This window comes from Protomyctophum parallelum (assembly GCF_964188405.1).
Source record: "Protomyctophum parallelum genome assembly, chromosome: 9".
NCBI classification, from domain to species: Eukaryota; Metazoa; Chordata; class Actinopteri; order Myctophiformes; family Myctophidae; genus Protomyctophum; species Protomyctophum parallelum.
Window position 1 is genome coordinate 13,244,491 of NC_139706.1, and position 20,572 is coordinate 13,265,062.

At 42.7% G+C, this 20,572-nt stretch overlaps 1 protein-coding gene across 2 annotated transcripts in view; it reads left to right on the plus strand.

Moving 5' to 3' along the window:
* Positions 1-1,748: 1,748 nt before the first annotated feature.
* Positions 1,749-20,572, plus strand: part of LOC310864907 (uncharacterized protein) — a 56,773-nt gene continuing 37,949 nt past the window's right edge. Inside the window, exons 1-16 of one of the 2 annotated variants that reach the window (XM_083773737.1) lie at positions 1,749-2,027; positions 4,430-4,517; positions 4,721-4,790; positions 5,862-5,935; positions 7,014-7,253; positions 9,323-9,388; positions 10,152-10,235; positions 10,393-10,446; positions 11,115-11,220; positions 11,315-11,420; positions 11,861-11,931; positions 12,047-12,118; positions 12,939-13,059; positions 13,991-14,096; positions 14,438-14,584; positions 17,555-17,602. In XM_083773737.1, coding sequence (XP_083629863.1) covers positions 1,871-2,027; positions 4,430-4,517; positions 4,721-4,790; positions 5,862-5,935; positions 7,014-7,253; positions 9,323-9,388; positions 10,152-10,235; positions 10,393-10,446; positions 11,115-11,220; positions 11,315-11,420; positions 11,861-11,931; positions 12,047-12,118; positions 12,939-13,059; positions 13,991-14,096; positions 14,438-14,584; positions 17,555-17,602 — 1,610 coding nt within the window. In that variant the 5' untranslated portion in view covers positions 1,749-1,870. The remainder of the gene's footprint in view (positions 2,028-4,429; positions 4,518-4,720; positions 4,791-5,861; positions 5,936-7,013; positions 7,254-9,322; positions 9,389-10,151; positions 10,236-10,392; positions 10,447-11,114; positions 11,221-11,314; positions 11,421-11,860; positions 11,932-12,046; positions 12,119-12,938; positions 13,060-13,990; positions 14,097-14,437; positions 14,585-17,554; positions 17,603-20,572) is intronic. The other variant, XM_083773738.1, reaches the window with a different exon arrangement.

The window sequence follows — 20,572 nt, forward strand, 5'->3', positions numbered from 1 at the left end:
TTGCCTGAAGGCAACCATACTATTGTTTTTGTGACCTTTTATTAGTGTGGTTGCCTGAAGGCAACCATACTATTGTTTTTGTGACCTTTTATTCTTTTTCTTATTATTATAGATAAACTTTATTTTGTCGCGTTATACCTCCCACAGTTTTTGTCGCACACACTCCATATGTCAAAACGACGGGCTACATCGGGAATCGTGTGCTCGTATTTTGCTAAGACATTTGTTGAATAGTTTAATTGATATGAATTAATTAGTGCATTAAATTTCCCCATAGACATGAATGGGAAAATGCAAAAACTCACTTTCAAGTATTTTTTCCTCTGAGACCATAAGGGCTATACTTACAAGACTTGGAGGAGAGATTCATAATAATTACTTAAATTAATTACCTTAGAAGTATATCGGTCGGCCTCATGGTGGCGCTATAACAGCCAACTTTACCTTTTGGGGTATAACTCTTGAACTGTAGGTCGTAAAATAAAAAATATTTTTTCCCTGGATTCCTTGGGTCATGACACATCTCCCCATATAGGCCACGCCCATTTGCGTCTAGATAGATTTCCCGCCATTTTGAATTTTGTTCAAAACACACTTTTTGCTCCTCCTCCTACAGATTTTGACCAAATCTCACAAAAATCAGTACACATGATCTCGGGACCTATCCCATTAAAACAGCACAGTCAGAATTTAGATCTTCTGTATCGTTCGGCCGTAATCGTCTTCCAAAGTTAGTGGGAGGGGCCTATTTTACAAAAAATGCCACAATTCACGCACGGAATGTCCGATCCATCCCAAATCTGAATCAGATGTCGAGGGTGGCTTAATCAACGCAGAGACGAAAGCGATTCCATTTTCGACGGGAGCGATGTGGGCAACCACACTTTGCAATTTCCCAGAATTGCCTCTTTCTAGTTTGTTGGCTGTTACTGTTGATCACTGTCTGGAGCATTTTAATTGTTAAGCCTAGATACATATATTAATATTGGAGTATTATATAATCATGCCACACACACAGACTTCCCAAAACAAACTGGTCAGGCTCCTACTTGGCCTGATCGCCTCACCCCCCGAACCCACCTCACCCCTGCCCACTTTGACAGGCTGGAATGACTTGGGCTCGACGATAGAGTACAGCATCTTGCAATGGGTCTTCGATAAGATTCGATACACCACCAAGATACCCTGCATGCATGTAGGCCTACCTGTCTAAATACTTCCCACACCCACAACACCAAAGGGAGTGCAACAAACCATGTGCAACCCAGATTCGGCACAAACAAGGGACTAAATTATTTTCGCTCCTATGCCACCAAAATGTGGAACGCCCTACCAACAGTCATTAAGACATGCGAATCCCTTGACTCCTTCAGAACAGTCCACTCACAGTTAACAGTCTTTGTATTGAGTTGTGCAACTTGTGCTTGTCGAAATGTACTGTAATTCTGCAAACTGTTAAATATTTCAATCAATCAAAACAAACACACACACACACACACACACACACACACACACACACACACACACACACACACACACACACACACACACACACACACACACACACACACACACACACACACACACACACACACACACACACACACACGCACACACACACACACACACACACACAAGTCACACGCACACACACCCTTTTTCCTCCTATCCACGTGTTCCGTGTGACGTAAACATCCCGGAAAAGGAGAGTAACAACTGCGATTGACTGAGTGTGTACTTTTCCATCTCTGTTTATGGCAAATGGCAGCGCGAGACACTTGTGCGACGATTTATGGCTATCAAAAATCGAAACTAAAAGTGACCAGTTTGTTGTTTTTACAGACATTTATAAAAGGTTTCAGTCGCTGCTATGATGAGCGGCAGTGTTTTGATGAGAGATCCAGGAAGAATGAAGAAGATGAAGAGTCCAGCAGCGGAGGAGGATGTCTGGAAGAATCACATCGTCAAACAGCTGAGAAGCAGAGATAAACATCAACACGCCAAGTTCCAAGACCTCGTCCGCTTCTGTACGTTTTTATATTGTATTCATAAGATCAGTGGTTGGAAAAATAACTAAATGTCTAAGTAAAAGTATGAATACTGTCAATGTAGAACCACTCTGTTACAACTTGCAAGTAAAAGTCCGATAATAAAACATTCTGTACAAAAGTATTGGCACAAAATATACCCATGAGAAGTTAAAGTACTACTCATTATGCAGATTGTCACGTTAACGTTATCGTGTATAAATATTTTGATAAAAATTGTTTTAATAATAATAATAATAATAATAAAACTTTATTTGTATAGCACCTTAAGCACCTTTCATGACATGAAATGCAGCTCAAAGTGCTTTACAGAACAATGGAGAATAAAAGAAAAGCAAGGCAACGACATTAAAAAACAAGCAGTAATGCAATACAGTGAGGACATGAATAACAAAAAATAAAAGATCAATTAAAAGCAATGTTGTAGAAGTGGGTCTTGAGCTGAGCTTTAAAAATGTCTACAGAGGCTGCCTGACGAAGGTACAGTGGGAGCTTGTTCCATGCCGACGGTCCGTAGAAGCAAAAAGCTGCTTCCCCGTATTTTTTAGTTGCCATTTTTTTAGGCAAAGCGAGAAGGCCAGCAGTGGAAGACCTTAGGGGGCGGTTTGGGACATATTTAGGCAGGCAGTCATGTAGGTAGGAAAGTGCAAGACCATTGAGAGCTTTATAGACAAGTAAAATAATTTTAAAATCAATCCTAAATAGGGATTTTAAAGAATTTAAAAGAACTAATATACACTTTTATATCATCATAAAAGGAGGTAAACTGGGAAGAAACAAACAGTGAGGGGAAAAGGGGGGGGGGGGGGGGGGGTTATGGGGGCTAGTGGGAATGGGAAGGCAGGTGTTCCACATTTTGGTGGAATAGGAGCGAAATGAATTTAGTCCCTTGTTTGTGCCCAATCTGGGTTGCACATGGTTTGTTGAACTCCCTCTGGTGTTGTGGGTGTGGACTTCGTTGACATTAAGGAAGTAATTAGACAGGTACATGGGTATCTTGGTGGTGTAGCGAATCTTGTGGACCAGACCCATTGCAAGATGCTGTACTCTGTCTACAACCCTAAGCCATTCCAGCCTGTCAAAGTGGGCAGGGGTGAGGTGGGTTCAGGGAGTGAGGCCAAGTAGTAGCCTGACCAGTTTGTTCTGGGAAGTTTAGAGCCTTGTTTTAAGGGCCTTTTGAGGTGCCCAGTCCCCAGGACTTTTTATCTCAAATGTCTTAATATTCCTCATGCTATTTACATGTATGTCTTAAATTCTAACAAAGTAATCAATCAAGCAATCAATTTCACAGCAAAATAATTCACACAAAGTGATATAATAATAATAGTAGTAGCTCAAATTTAGTAGTACCAAAGTCTCTTTACATAAGGAAAGGATAGTGTAATGATGAAAAGGGCGACCATCTCCAAGGCCTAGAGAGGACTAGAAGTCTCCATATGATCCCTTTTGGGTGGTGGGTGAAGATCCATTGTGAGCAGCAGGCGCGGAGAACACATGACAACACACTACTGGTTGGTTATCAATATGCTTACAGGATGCAGATAAGTGTGTCGTCTGAGTCAGGCAGCTGAGGCCGGATTTTTACAGATAGTATTATCTTTTTCTGAAGAATGACTATATTGTTCTTCTACATGTGAACATTTCACACATTTCTAAACTGCTACGGTCAGCTGTTTTCTAATTTCCTGTCCTAGTTTTTCTTCACATGTTCATAATATGTTATGTAACACTTAAGTGTTTAGGGGGCAAACAGTTTCTGAGCCAGGAACAAGTATGAAAATAGAACTTCAGCCTACTTGTTACATAATACCGGTAAATAGTAGTGTCCCTTTTCTGTGGACGAACATTCGCCGAAATACAGCAGCAATATTCTGCGAAGACATGTTCTGTAGAGAGAAAAGAAGATGAGACCTAGACCCCTGTGGTACCCTGATGGATAAAGTATATAGGGTTTAAGTGGTTTCTGACGACCAACCACTACTGATACATGACTGAGGAAGATGTAACATCAGTCACATCATGTCAGTCACTTATTGTCCTAATATGCGGCACCTTATTTATGTAAAGAGGCTAATAAAGTTGTCTGAGCTGCTCTAGTGTCTCCACGGTTGGTTAAGAAAGAGGCAGATTTAAAATAACAAAAGTGAATCATTAAATTGCTGGCTTTCAGTTACTTGTTACTACTGAGCCTCTGCTCTGCTTGAATAGAGTGCACTGCAACAGTAGCCAGTGGTTTTGGCTAATATACTAATATTAACTCAAGTTGACTGAGAAGGGAAGCTATCCCAAGTAGTAACATAGTTAATAGTAGTCCTGTGGTTTTGCACTGACATGTTGTTTTCTAAAGGTGCATCTACTGTTTTTGTCTGTGTTCTCTCCAGACACCAGACTATTGGAGAAAACCAGCTTCACCAAAGGATTTCTATTGGAGAAAAACAGCTTCACCAAAGGATTTCTATGTACAACAAAGTAAGAGTGTGTGTGTGTGTGTGTGTGTGTGTGTGTGTGTGTGTGTGTGTGTGTGTGTGTGTGTGTGTGTGTGTGTGTCTCCATGGCTAATCTATTATCTTGCAAATCACTAGCAGTAGCACGTTGCACTAGCAGTGCAACGTGTTGTGTGCATAATTTTTACTTTCACATTGAGTGTGTGTGTGTGTGTGTGTTTGTTTCAGGTTGGCTGCCAGTGACTCCTTGTCATCCCTGGCTTCCCAGAATGCCAAGCTGAATAAAACCACAGGAGAAGTACTATTGCAATTGACAATTTAGCCATTTGGCAGATGCTCGCCTCTCACCCAGAGTCACTATAATTAGTTACTACTAATACCATGACCACTATTCCTACTAGTTATTACCGCCGTCAGGTCAGAACGGAAATGGTGGAGGTATGTTTTCACAACTTGGTGTGTGTGTGTGAGTCCGAGACCAAGTCGCAAACTAGTACACTGTTCAGCGAAGTTGATCCCGAAATATCTTTCACAACGCCGTTTCACAATTAGTGTGTTTGGTGTGAAATCATAATCTCATAGCCACCGTACCACCAGGCTATGGGATGGATCTTCTGCGAACCAATGCTGCTACGTACATCAAACAGTTGCATTTATTCCAGCACTGCTGCTATGATGACAGATTTGCGGCGCGCTCCGACATTAAAATGCCTAATATAAAAGCGCATCAACACATGTATACGCCATTACGCCTATCCTAGTCAACCACCCATCATCCCTGCCAATGTCATGTCACATTCTGCCTCTGATATGGCCCTGGGTAGGTCACCTGGCCTGGTGGAGATATGCCTCTTTATCATATTACTGCTATTACCGTTCCTACTACTGTATGCATTTACTTAGCACCTTTAGCCAAAGCACTTTAAAATGTGCATTGTATTCAGCCATACATTCACACACCAACGGCTGAGCCTTGCAAAGCATGCGGGGAGCCGGTAATCGAACCGGGGACCTTCTAATTCCCAAGTCGCCTGAGTCTTTTTTGATTGATTGAATTAATGAATGAATACCGGTACTTTATTAACAGTTTGCAAAAAAGGCACAGTGACACAGATTTATATATAAAAAAATGCACAAAGCATAACCCAAATAGTCCCTCGGGGCTTGTTTCCATTAAGGTCCTGTCACTGTATTCAATTCATCAGGCTGATTAATTGGTATTACATCTACCATTACTACTAGTATTTACTACTAATACCATCATCCTAGTGTTACCACCACTACCATTCCTACTTGTAAATATTCATAATAGTGATAGACAGGTAATAGTAATATTTAATAGTAGGCTAATAAAGTTGTCATGTTTCAGCTGGTCATGCAGGTTGTGGAGTTTCAGCAGCTGAGAAATGTCAGAGACAAAATTCTGGAGGAACAACAAGTTAGGTAACGTGTGTGTGTGCGACTGTGTGTGTGTGTCTCTGTCAGACCTGTCTAACTGGAATTTGTGAATATCTAAAGTGAACTTGAACTCTTGAACTTGAACTACAGATAACTTTGAGAATGTAGCAGTGTTCCTAACCAGACATTAACCACAGCGTTCATGTTGGGGCCAGCATTCAGTGAAAACAGACAATCTACAAGCTTGTTATGGGCTTTAACACTCACATTCTGTCTCGTCGTGAAACCTCATTTAGACGTGGAAAGCATCCGTGTCATTTTAAGTTTTAGCCATATCGTATCATTCTGGGTGGTCCTTGACATGATGCCGTTTGAGAACCACTGATGAAGCAACATAAGTCTTTCAGAAAACAGTTAGGATTTAGAAAAGATTTGTAGAATCGGCCTCAGGTCTTAATGGGTTAAGTCTGTTAAGTGTCTGTCTGTCTGTCCGTCCGTGTTTGATTGATTGAATACTTTATTAGACAGAAATGTAAACGGCACAAGTACAGTTATTTGAGCTAAAAGTTTTGGATAACATCCAAAGGATCCACTTTTGGCCTTCTGAAAGGTGGATTTTCAGGCCTATTTTGAAGGAAGCCAGTGATCCACTTTTTTTTGAGTGGTGCAACCACTCCTACAACCAGCAATGTCCGTGTTCACCTATGTGTGTCTGTGTTGGTTCACCTACAGTATGTGTGTCTGTTTTGGTTAATGAGCACGAGTATGACTATTAGTACTAGTAGGCGCGCTGTTGTGCCAGAAACAGAGAGAGAGAGAGAGAGAGTGCTGCACTGTTGCCTGCTAATGAGAGAGAGAGGGGGGGGGGGGGTTGCACCACTCAGTTCACAAGGGTGTGATTTTTTTAGTTGTCGGGGCATTCCAAACAGAATTTGCCCATGTTTGTTCTATAATTGGGTGGTACCAGATCGTTGTCGCTCCCTCTAGTATTGTGGCTGTGTGTATGTCACTCACGGTGAAGTAGTTACTATGAGCTCATCGAGGGCAGAGCCCCTTTGACTCTTGAAAACCATTTTGAATTGCGTAACCCCCATCTTCTACCCTTGTGTGTCTATCTCCACAGTCTGTCCGTCTACCAGAGCTGCGTGTCCTCCCTGGAGCGCGAGCACGGCTCTCTACAGGTCCACGTGTGCGAGGTGCAGGAGGACAACCGGGCTCTGAAGATGACCTACGACCTCCTGCTGGAGAGACACCGCGAGCTGGACCGGGCCTACCGCCAGCAGCAGGGTGTCGGCCACGACGTGTTGGAGGAGCTGATCGCCAGCAAACAGCAGGCAGCCGCACGCCTCAACCGCTACAACCAGTACAAACGCCGCCACACACACGCCTCACGATCGACACGTATCACAATGCACACACACACACGAGTCCCAATGCTGATGTTTTGACAAATATATTTATAATTTTAAAGTTTCCAAACCAATTTGAAAAACGTAGTAGATGATATTTAATCCATTTTGGGCGGGAACCCCTTTTGGTGTTAGCATTATGCTATGCTTTAGCTATTGCAAAATAGCAGATCTACATACGATACGATTATTGCCATATCGATTTAATTGCAACCACAGCGAACACCTCAACCGATTCATACAACCAGTACGAACACAGCCGCACGCTTCGACCGATACGAGTACAAACAGTACTATGGTCCGTACAATACGACCTCATGGATTAAAGTTCTCAGTCATTCGGAACTTCCATTTGGAACTTCCATAGAAGTCAGCATGCCTTCTATGGAAGTAGCCGATCTACAAGCTCTCTCTCACCTTGTAGACGGGCTGCTTTCAGTTATGTGCAGTCATCTTCCAATATTACAAAAACATCAGAATTCTATATATATTGTGTTAATTGTTTAGTAAACCACGCTAGTATGGGAGGCTCCTTTCACTAATCGCATATTAGGACTTTTTCTTTTCAGTTGTGATATTTTATTTCTCTTTAACCCATTTAGGCCAAACGTCAAAATAAAAAAAAGTCTTCTAAATCCCGACAGTTTTCTGAAAAACCCATGTTTCTATTCTCAGACATTTTCATGTCAAGGACCCTCAAAAATATATGTAGTTGGCCGCCAACCCCCATCTGAAAATATGTTATTCCAGGGACCGCCCAGAAGCAAACTGAAAGAATATATATTCAAACGCCACTATAACCAGTACAGTACAACCAGCACACACACCAGTACAATAGAGCGTCGCAGTCCCGCCCCCTTTCAGAACGACGAGGGTCCAGGAAATATTTCCCCATTCATTTTCCCCATAGGCTTTTCAAAAAGTATTCATTTAAAGACGTTTACGCCGCGGACAAAGCCAACTCTTGTTGTGACAAAACATGACCATCTATAAACACAATGTTTTGGGCCGCCGATCAAATAATTAGTAAGAGTTAGTAATGACTAATTATTTGATCTGCCCAAAACATTGCGTTTATTGTCATGATTTGTCACAACAAGAGTTGGCTTTGTCCGTGGCGTAAACAAACGTCTTTAAATAAATACCTTTTGAAAAGTCTATTGGGAAAATGAACTGGGAATTATTTCCTGGGCCCCTGTCGGGTGCGGGACTGCGACGCTCTATACAACCACTTCAAACACAAGTATAACCTGTTCAGTATGTAAGCCAGAGTGTGGGAGTCTACCACCATTTCACAGAACTACAGATTTTACATTTGTGCATGATAATAGCAGTAATAATAACATTATTGCTATTATTGATTATTATATGAGGGGCGCTAGCTCTCAATAATAATAGCCCTCTTATCATCGTACATCATCCATACATATGACGTAAATTAGCCATTCATTGTCAATGGCATTTAATGTTTGTGTTAGTATTAGAATCTACACTAGCTGAATCAAAAAAGGGGGGTGGGGTGGAGGTTTCGAATTGCAGCCGTCCATAGGCAGGGCCAAATTGACCATTGGGCCAGGGGCCCTTGGCTCTCAGGGGCCCTTTGGGGAAATTGAACCGTATGGTACTGGGTTTGAGGCCCTGAAAAGGGCTCCTGGGGCCCTTCATTGGCTGTTGATTTAGTTAAATTTAGGTTGAAAAGATGATAAAAACACAAAAAAACATTATTAACACTATGGAGGCCCCCCCAAAAAATCCCGTCCCAGGGGCCCTCGTGGGGGTTAATCCGTCTCTGTCCGTAGGTGCCCTTTGAGAGCGATGTCCTTTCATAGCGATGATTTGATTGGCTGAGCAAAGTACACATATTGAAGATAAAAGTGAGGACGCAAATTGTGATTGGCTATAATGAGATGATGTATGATTATAAGAGCGCCCCTCACTGTACACGGGTGTGATTTATTTTATTTTTATTATTCTGGTAACAGTAACACGAAACTAATAAAAGTAAATGTGTCTTGTATGTCAGAATGCGAGACGTGAGACTACAGAGGGACCTGGAGAAAGCTGCCAGCAGCCACATCACCCTGGAAATGTAAGAATGTACAACACATTCTCCCACTAGACACATGGATCTGTTATTTTGTGTTAGAGATTCACTGATTATATTTTCCCCTTCCTGATACCGATTCAAATTACCACTACTTGCGTATCGGTCGATACTGAGTACCGATCCAATACCAGTGTGTAATTTAAATACATCTAGGACAGTGGTTCTCAAAGTGGGGTCCCTCAGAGTTCCTTGCAAATGGACCCTTACAAGTCTGTAACTCTTGAGAGTGTGCAAATGGACCCTTACAGGTCTGTAACTCTTGAGAGTGTGCAAATGGACCCTTACAGGTCTGTAACTCTTGAGAGTGTGCAAATGGACCCTTACAGGTCTGTAACTCTATGGGATTCCTTGAAATGAAAAGGTTTGAGAACCACTGCTCTAGGAATAAATACACATTATATTAGTAATTGTTAAAGTTAGTAAAATAATAATGTAAATAGTACAGTAAGAGTCACATCGACTGAAATATTCACAATATGACTGTAAACGAAATCTCATGTGAAAATCGCAATGGCTTAGATTGGCATACTCACCGATACGAGCATTATAAGCAGTGTTGGTTGCTTTGCCGATACTGGTATCTATCTGTATCGGAACATCCGTATTTATTTGCGTTGCAAATAAATCTCTGCAGCGTCCTTGTGATCTGTTCTCGAGGAGTCACACTTTTTTACTTGATATCTTATTTACCCTGTGCACGATGTGTAATGTAGTTCTCCCATCTTTTCTTTTTCTGCTGTTGTAGTTCCGGAAGCTTTAGTAGTTCCGGAAGCTGTAGTTCTGTGAGCGCCCCCAGTTCTCCATCCTCAGAGAAACCTCGTCTATTCAGGTACCTGCGCTGAGCACTGATTCAGTGGTCAAGCTGTTAACAATCACCAATCAGGTGTACTTTGATGATGTGACCAAGGTAGTTATTTTTGTTTAAATTAATAACAATAATAATAACTACCTGTTAGTCGATCATTTCAAACGTTTTTCTTTCCCAGATCGTCATCTGCACCGCCATCACGTCTCCTGACCTCTTTCAGGGAGCTGTTTGAGTGAGTTCTCATTGATTCATTGATCTGAATCTTATCTAGCCCAGTGGTTCTCAACTTCTCACCCAAAATAATCATATTTGACCACCCTGACAAGCACTTGGAATTGTAGGAATTTCATTTAATTTGACTCGGTTCCACAGATAATTAATTTGAGATAAATATTGTGGGCTGATTTTACACTTGGTTGCATGTCGAAAATAGCCGATATACAAGCTCATAGTGTGTCGCGACACCCGAGCGCAACCAAACATAAAATGACTCTTTTAGTTGTACTGGTTATCTTCTCCACTAGTCCCTCCCTTTTCGTCAGTGAAAAACGGTAGTCGACGAACATTTCTTGTCATTAATTTTGATGAATGTGTGTGTGTGTGTGTGTGTGTGTGTGTGTGTGTGTGTGTGTGTGTGTGTGTGTGTGTGTGTGTGTGTGTGTGTGTGTGTGTGTGTGTGTGTGTGTGTGTGTGTGTGTGTGTGTGTGTGTGTGTGTGTGTGTGTGTGTGTGTGTGTGTGTGAAAGGTCTTATATCCATATTTTACGTTTTTCGTAAATGAATGCCATACTACTATACTACAGCTTCTAACGAAAGCATGTGCCTGCGTGTGTGCGTGCCTGCCTGCCTGCGTGTGTGCGTGCCTGCGTGTGTGCGTGCCTGCGTGTGTGCTTGCGTGCAGCAGGAAGAGGAAGGTGTCCAGTCAGGACTCTCAGGAGGAAGAGAATTGCTGTCGAATAGGGTTCTGTCTAGCAGCCAGGGTCCCTACTAGAGCCCTACACATTCTGGTACAACCCTACACACACACACACACACACACACACACACACACACACACACACACTCACAGACCTCAAACACACTCTCTCTCTCTCTCTCTAGGATGCTCATGAGCAAGGCATTAATGCTGTGAGGTTCAGCTCCAACTCCAACGTGTTGGCGACGGGAGGAACGGACTGCCTCATTAAACTCTGGGACGTCCACGCAGGTACGCATAGAGACGTCACAGTGTGTGTGTGACGTTCAGTGGCTGACCAAACCAAGGACCTTATTCATTAAAATGTATGGGCATGGACAATAGCCGATCTGCAAGCTCACATCGTGCATTGTGTTCTGTTAACCCATTCTGAACGGGCACCCATTTTGGTGTTAGCATCATGTTATGCTTTAGCTATTGAAAAATAGCAGATCTACAAGCTCATAGCGCGCCACCGAGTGGCGCGCTATGAGCTTGTAGGTCTGCTATTTTTGAAAAATCGACTGACGACTGACATTTTTAGAATCTGATCTCAGGTCAGAATGGGTTAATCAGACCAGTGTGTGTCCGGTGGAAACCTCGTATGAAATCTGATCTCAGGTCAGAATGGGTTAATAATGACAAGACATCACAAGGTATCTAATACAAGGCTGCGTGCGTTTGTTTTTCAGGCTCACTGAAGCACAGAGCAACACTAGATGGAAACACAGAGGGAATCACCAGTATAGAGTTTAACCATTTGGTACTCACTCACTCACTCACTCACTCACTCACTCACTCACTCACTCACTCACTCACTACACTACAATTATGACTTTACTGGAGACAGATACTAACTTTGTGTGTGTGTTCTCCAGGGCACTAAGCTTATAGCTGGATCCTATGATAAGTCGGCTCTTCTGTGGTGTCTCGATGACTCTGTTCCCAAGGTAACTATACTGTCAGTTCTCCCATAATCCCCAGCCATGATGCAGTAAACACAATCAGTCACGATATCGTTGCAGTCGAGCAGAAACGTCTTATATGCATATTTTACGTTTTTCGTAAATGAATGCCATACTACTATACTACAGCTTCTAACGAAAGCATCAAAAGTAGACTATTTACGAGCTCATACTTTGAGTTTGTAAAACTACTTGATACTACAGCATTGCACAAAAGTAGCAGATTTATTTTGCTATTTATTCATTAGAATCCTGAAAAGTAACAGTATGAGGTTTCCACCCGACAGAGACGATATACTGTTCTCTGCCAGAAGAGAAGATTATAATAGTCATGTCATGTTGGCATGGCTGTCACGGTCATTGTATTCTACTGGAGGTCATCTTGACACACAATCTTTTAGTTGTACAGTCTTGTAGCAAAGGAAGCTATTCTTCCCTTTCTTGGTAAAATGACACAATGATAATTACACACAAAAACCCACTTTTCTACTTTGATGTGACCTGATTCTGAGTCTGACACAGCAATAGGCATCCAACTGTGTTTTAAAGCAGTGGTTCCCAAACACAGTGGGGTTCAAGGCAAAAAATCTAGTTTACTCCAAAAAGTTAGAACCAAAAAGTTAGAAGGTTAGAGACAAAAACATTGCATTAAAAAAACCAAAGCACTTTATTTATGGAGAAGGAAGAATAAATAACATTAGTACATTACCAACCTAATGGTTTCACTCACCAAAGTACTGTGTTTGCCTGTCAGAATGATAAACGCTGTGTGTGTGTGTGTGTGTGCGTGTGCGTGTGTGTGTAGGTGTGTCTGACGGGTCACAATCGTAAGGTGACATCGGTCCGGTTCAGGCCAGGTGTTCATCAGGTTGTAACGGCCAGCGCAGACAGAACACTCAAGACCTGGGATCTGCACAGAGCAGCATGTAAGAACTGACTGACTGGATGCTGCCAGACCCCAGACCAGCTATACTATCTGGTCTGGGGGTTTTCTGGCTCAAACAAGTGCTCTGATTCAGTATTTAAGTCCAACGTCATTTTGTAGTGCTACGTTACGTCCGGGATGTGTGCAGGCTTGAGTATGTTTAATCTAGTTTGCAATTAATGAGGATTTAGTTGACACAATGAAATAAAATGGCGATAGTATTCAGTGTGGGGCAGACGGCCTGTCACAGCCAGATTTGGGAGAGCAGCGCAGCTTTGTTGTTGCGAGGAAAGCGGTAAAATGAGACTTTTGTGGTTGTTTTCTTCTCAGATTTAGTCCGACGGAGCGTCACAGTATAACTCTATGGGGACACAAAAGCAACACAAAAGTAGGACCCGGAAGTATTTCAGGAGGGGGGCGCTCATGTCACAGCTAAAATACTGAATTCTCCTGCTGTTTGTGCAAATCCCATATATGTCAATGGGGATTTGCCAGCAGATGTCACTGTTTCCACTGTTTTGTTTTGTTTTCAATGGAGCTCAAAAGGCTACCGAACCCCAGAGAAAACTCCAGACCACAGAAAATCCACTGAATGTTCAAAGTTCGGGTTTTTTGGGGGTGTCATAAAACCTTAACCCATTCTGAACGGGAACCCCTTTTGGTGTTTTAACTAAGCCTTATGTTATACTTTAGCTATTGAAAAAATAGCAGATCTACAAGCTCGTAGCGCGCCACCGAGTGGCGCGCTACGAGCTTGTAGGTCTGCTATTTTAGAAAATTCGTGAAAATGCGGCACAAATCTCTGAATATATATTCTTTCGGAAGACTTTTTTTTTCCTATGGGTTAAAGAATAATGGAAAAATAAAAATGTATATGAAAAGGAACGTCGTGAAACCCTTTTAACAGCTGTGTGTTGCTGCTTGTCGTTCAGGTGTGAACACGGTGGAGGTGTTGTCGTACTGTAGCGACGTCGTGTGTTCCGTCAACAGTCTGATCAGCGGACACTACGACGGCAAGATCAGAATGTGGGACAGCAGGTACGCACGCACACACACACACACACCACACACACACACACACCCCTCAGCCTTCATAACGACAACTCCCCCATCTTGCCCTGTTACCTAGCAACAAGTCACACACCCATGTGGAGAGAGAGAGAGAAATAGATGGGAGACAGTAAGACAGAAAGACAGATGACAGTTCCTAGTTTCATTTTAAAGGGATAATGAATAAGAAATGCACAATTAGAGATTGTCGACCATAAAACAATCGTGTGTGTGTGTGTGTGTGTGTGTGTGTGTGTGTGCGTGTGTGTGTGCATGTGTGCGCGTGTGCATGTGCGTGTGTGTGCGCGTGCGTGTGTGCGCGCACGCAGGATGTGTCGTTGTACTCGGGAGGTGTGTGTTCAGGAGAAGGTGACATCACTGGACATCTGTCCCTATCAGAGGCAGCTGCTCTCCTGTTGCCGTGACGACAGTCTCCAGCTGCTGGACCTCAGGACCAATGGGACACTGAGTTTCAGGTACACGCCCGCCTGTCTGTCCAATAGAATTGACGTTTCCTCCTCCAACGTACATCATGGAATTCCCCAGTGGAAAGTTTACTTGTTCTTATGTTTCTTCTAAACTTTAGTCATGTAAGTAAGCTTTTAGGTGTGTAATTGAGCGTATAATAATACTAATCACACCCGTGTGAAGTGAGGGGCGCTCTTATCATCGTACATCATTATGACGTAACATGTCGATTTGCTCAGACACTATGACGTAAAATTCTCCAATCATAGTCTATGGGAATTTAATGTTTGTAAGACGAATATAGCCGATTTGCTCAGACACTGACGTGAAATTGTCCATTCATTGTCAATGGGAATTTAAGTTTGTGTAGGACGAAAATCTACACTAATAGCTGAATATAGGAGGGGCTAGCGCCCCTCAAAAAATGGTGTTCATGCCTTGTATACCACGCTATACAAAGAAAAAGAGAGGGAGCGAGCGAGAGAGAGAGGAGGCGAGACTCGGCGGAATGAGCAAGAATAAAGTAATATTTTCTTATCGCCCGTGCTTCATGGTTGAGGCGGGGAGTGAAAGCAATAAGTAGCACCTCGTTCAAATTTTACTCGCACCTTAAAGGACAACTTTAGTTTTTTTCAACCAAGGTTCATGTTTTAGGTTGATATTAGGTTTAATACTAATGTATTGTTCTGGTATTGAGTGAGAAGAGATTTTGTAACTTTTGTACTGGTTCAAATTTGTGCAAGCTAAACAAATGAGACATGTTCTTACTCTTGGATTTAACCTTTGTATGTTTAAATCATTCAGTTGATAAAACCTTTACAATTATACAAGCTTTTTACTAAATGTACTCTGCTTTCATGCCAGAGGACTGGAGTAGATCATGCTAAAATTCAATTTAATTGTTTTTAATAAAAATAAAAAACTGCTTTAGAATCGGAAAAAAATCTTTTTTGAATCGAGAATCGGAAAAACCGAAAAGATCGTCTTTGAATCGAATCGTCACCCCAAGAATCGGAATCGAATTGAATCGTGGGACACCTAAAGATTCGCAGCCCTACTAAATACGTCTTATTTTTACAACATTTTATATCTATTTATTTTTTATTCTTTACTATAGTCCTACTAGACCCCAAGAAATTACATTTGGTCACAAAAGATCACGGGATCTCAATATGTCAAACTGACATATTGAGCCTATGACACACAGTGTGGCTTCCCCCCAGTAGGCTACCTTCACATTCAGTAGATCCTGTGATCTTAGGACTATAGTAAATAATAAAAAAATAAATAGCCATAATATTTTGTAAAAAAAGACGTATTTTGCCCCATGTTTGAATGCCCCCGCCCCTCTGTCAAAAATAGCTAAAACAAAAGAAAGCAGCAGCAAAATAAATAAATAAATGACACTCATCTTTTACTTTCTCTAATAACAACCTAAAACATGAACCTTGGTTGAAAAAAACTAAAGTTGTCCTTTAAGAATTTAAGTAGCATATTATGCGACTTAATAGGTCGCACACTGGAGCCCTGCCCCCACTCATAAACAATTTGAATTTTTGTTTTGTCCCCCCCCCCCGTTTCGTAATAATTAAAAAGTGAAACTTTAATATATTCTAGATTCATTGCACATAAAGTGAAATATTGATGATTACAAATGATGTACAGTAGGCGTATATATGATGTTTTCCACAATATTCAAATTGTTGGATGATTCTGTATATATGATGTAGGGATCTAGAGCTGACAGAATCATATCACAACTAGAAAAAGTGCTCTTCGGAGCACAGGTCAGGAATGTTTGTGATGTTCGCACAAAATGTGCAGGAGTAATATAAACGTAAATGTTTTAGTTTTTTTTGGTAAAAAGTGTGCCTCCTGGTGGCGCTATAATAGGGCAACGTGGCCTTGTGGTTAGAGTGTCCGCCCTGAGACTGGGAGGTCGGGGTTCGATCCCCGGCCGGGTCATACCAAAGACTCTAAAAATGAGACCCGGCCAGTGCCTCCCTGCTTGACACTCAGCATCAAGGGTTGGTCCCAGGGTTCCCCAATAAATTTTCCTCAAGGGCCATATTTTGACTAGGGTACCAGGCTGGGGGCCGAGTCGGCACGCGCGAGGTCGAGGTCTTGCCCTGAAATTAATGTTCAGGGCAAGACCCCATTTGAAAAGTACCCCCAGTTTGACATGCAGAGGCTACTGACCCCAATTTAATGCCATTTATATCTAGGACCCCCCCCCCCCCCCCCCCCCCCCCCCCCGCAGATGGCCCGCGTGCCACTAATTGGGGAACCCTGCCATAGAGTATTAATAGTATAGAGACTGAACTGGCGTGAAGCTCCGCCCCCTCCGCTATTCATGTCAGTGGAAGTTGCTCAGTGGCGTTTTGAAGCCGCCGGAGGGACCGTCTATTTCCGCCTTTTTGGGCGCATTTCTGCATTTGACCTCCAAAATTTGGAGGTCAAATGCGGAAGTGCAACCGAGCGCTCAATGTTAAAGCTCAGCTGCACGGGGTTTCCTCGTCATGAATCCACGGGTCCGCCTGCAGTCCTTCCTCTTACCACTAGGGCCCAGCGCTTCAACATTGGAGTGCCTAGCTGGCCCCTTGGTAAGTCCCTGCGACATACTAGCGTCATGTCCAGGGGGTGTACTTGTACATCAAGCTGCCTCACGCTACAGAAACAGGAGATAGGCTCCTGCCCTATGGGCCTCATGGCTCGGCAAGGCTACTTACTTACTTTAGTTCCGACATACTATTGGACCGGACTGTCGTTAGACCGACAACCTACCTCAAACCATAACCTAACCGCAAGCACGGGATCCGCGCATGTTCGACAAAATAAAATCTTATGTGTTTCACATAAGTCGGCCTCCTGGTGGCGCTATATAAGGCAGATTTAGGCAGATTATTATACTAACATTTCTGTCCCAACTCTATATTTCTCTGTCTCTCTTTCTGTCTTTCTGTCTTTCTGTCTCTCAGGGCTGATGGATTTAAATGTGGAAGTGACAGCACCAAAGCTATTTTCAGGTCAGTGCATGAAATTAAACAATCAATTAAAATGTTTGTTGATGAGCTGTTTGAGTAGTTTAACTTTAGTTTTCCCACTAATGGAGGCTGTGTAGGAGAGCCGTACAGCAGGACATACTGTGTGACAGAGAGACGGTGCCTTGCTTGCGTACTGAAGTGTGTCTGTGTGGGCTAGTAGAGGTGGGTGGTAACAATTCAGAGATATACACTGAAGAAGGCTTGACGCCGAAGTGCGTCCGTGTGTATATACCCGTGCCATTCATTGTTATTGGGGAGCACCCGATGAACTATTGTTGGAGTTTGGCCTCAACTCTTATCACCGTTTTAGGTGATAAGCTATCACCTAAAACAGTGATACGCTACAGTATCTCCACAAACTGGAGTATGCATGAGCCTTAAGGAGGAGAGAAGGAGACATTGTGGAAGACACTGACAGTAGGAAAGCTGCGAGACAGACTGTGGAAAAGAGACATACGGTAGGAAAGCTGAGTTGGAGAGGCAGACGGTAGGAAAGCTGAGAGGGGGACATTGTAGGAGAGACAGACGGTATGACAGCTGCCTGTGAGGGATACTGTACAGTATAGGAGAGACAGGCAGTAGGAAAGCTGAGAGGGAAACAGTGTAGGAGAGAAGGACAGTTGGAAAGCTAAGAGGGAGACAGTGTAGTAGAGACATAGGACAGCTGAGAGGGAGACAGTGTAGTAGAGACATAGGACAGCTGAGAGGGAGACAGTGTAGTAGAGACATAGGACAGCTGAGAGGGAGACAGTGTAGTAGAGACATAGGACAGCTGAGAGGGAGACAGTGTAGTAGAGACATAGGACAGCTGAGAGGGAGACAGTGTAGTAGAGACATAGGACAGCTGAGAGGGAGACAGTGTAGTAGAGACATAGGACAGCTGAGAGGGAGACAGTGTAGTAGAGACATAGGACAGCTGAGAGGGAGACAGTGTAGTAGAGACATAGGACAGCTGAGAGGGAGACAGTGCAGTAGAGACATAGGACAGCTGAGAGGGAGACAGTGTAGTAGAGACATAGGACAGCTGAGAGGGAGACAGTGTAGTAGAGACATAGGACAGCTGAGAGGGAGACAGTGCAGGACAGTTGGTGAGAGGGACACAAGAAGAGAGATATCATTACCAGCTGTGTGCCTTATATTTTTTGCTGTTTCCATGACAGAATGACCAGGGTGCCTTGTGTCTGAGCGACAGAACAGAATGAGTGTAGTGTGTCGTTAACAATACGTAACATTCATAAACAGTATTCGATAATAAATTATGTTGGCTGAATAGTTAACTAGTCACATAATGGAAGCCAGCTCACCAGTGAACATTATTCAACTAGTTAAGTGGTTTATACTACAGTAGGTAGTGATTCTGGTGCTCGCACAGGTCAACTGTGTTAAGGCTTAGGGATCCGGAACCGAAGGAAGTTGTTTACACTGAAAATGAATCAGTTCAAGAACCCTAAAAGTTGGTTTAGAAGTCGAACCAAAAAATGGCCGCCGGTTTCCGTAAAAGCACCAAGGTTCCAAGAATGTAGAGCGGAACCAAATCTAGAACCACATTTATTTCGGTGGAAAAGCAGCCATTTGGGGGAACCAGAAGCGGTTCAATCACATTTGGAAATACAATTCCAATAGGATTTCAAAGGAACCGTAACCCATTTAGGCCTTACCTCAAAATTCTTCTAAATCCTCCAGTTTTCTGAAATAAATATTTTCACGATTTAAAAAAAATAGCAGACCTACAAACCACCGAGTGGCGCGCTACGAGCTTGTAGATCTGCTATTTTTCAATAGCTAAATTATAACATAATGTTTAAAACACCAAAAGGGGTTCCCACCCAAAATGGGTTAAAATCCTAATGGAACAAGAGATGTTTTCCTCTTTCCACTGCGATCAGTGCGATGACTTCCAAATGTCTCCCCTCTTCAATGTTGGTGTTTTATTGGATCTCCATTTCCAAGTTAATTAAAGTATTCCAATAGTGTATTTCTGCAATGCTATAATCCCAAACAATCCAATCACACCTCATTTACCTTCCTTCTGGATCACCCACGTACTAGTCCACAGGAGAAATCTCCCAGAGTCAGGTGATTTCCCTTGTGGACTATTTAGTAATATACAATGCTGCCTCTGTAACATTTATATTGTACTGTCAATAGAGCCTGTGCCGGCTCTGTAAAGTGAAATTGGAATAATAAACACTCAACAGAATACGCATGCACGCACGCACGCACACACACACACACACACACACACACACACACACACACACACACACACACACACACACACACAAACACACACACACACAGTTTATTCTGTTCTCTTAGCCTGCCTGTTGACAGCTGGTTGACATTGTACCTTAACGACTCATTGTCCACTCAAAGTGTGTCTCTCTCTTTCAACTACAGAGAGCACCGTGTGGTTCAAATGGAAGAGTTTGTTGAATTGATATTCTTTGTTCAGTGCACTCATTTAGCGCCGACATCGCCTTTTGACGCCTGTTTTAATATCAATTGATTACGGTTAATATTAGAGTCCTGTATGCGCCTGTAACACTGCGGTTCCGGTGCGGTGAAAAAGTCTATTTGGACTGGATAACGTGATTATCTAAGATTCTTCTTTTTTAGACCAAAAACAAGCTTGATTTGCGGCTCCTTTCTCTAAACGATATGATCCTATAGCTTACAAAAAGTATGCTTTGGATGGATTAAATGACAATGTTAACAGTAGACACTCAACGGTGTGCAAATGCGGTGCACTGAACAGTAGACTCACTAGACTGTGTACAAGCGTTCACTCACCACGGCCCAGGAAAAGACCTTAAGAGCCTTTCAAACGTGATGCGATATAACGCGGCTATCGTTCCTTTTCAACCTGCGTTTTTGCACGGGGTACCGGGGAGCAGTCGCGTGCGACAACGCAAGCGTAACTATTTACGTGAGCGCTGTCCCGTTAATTTG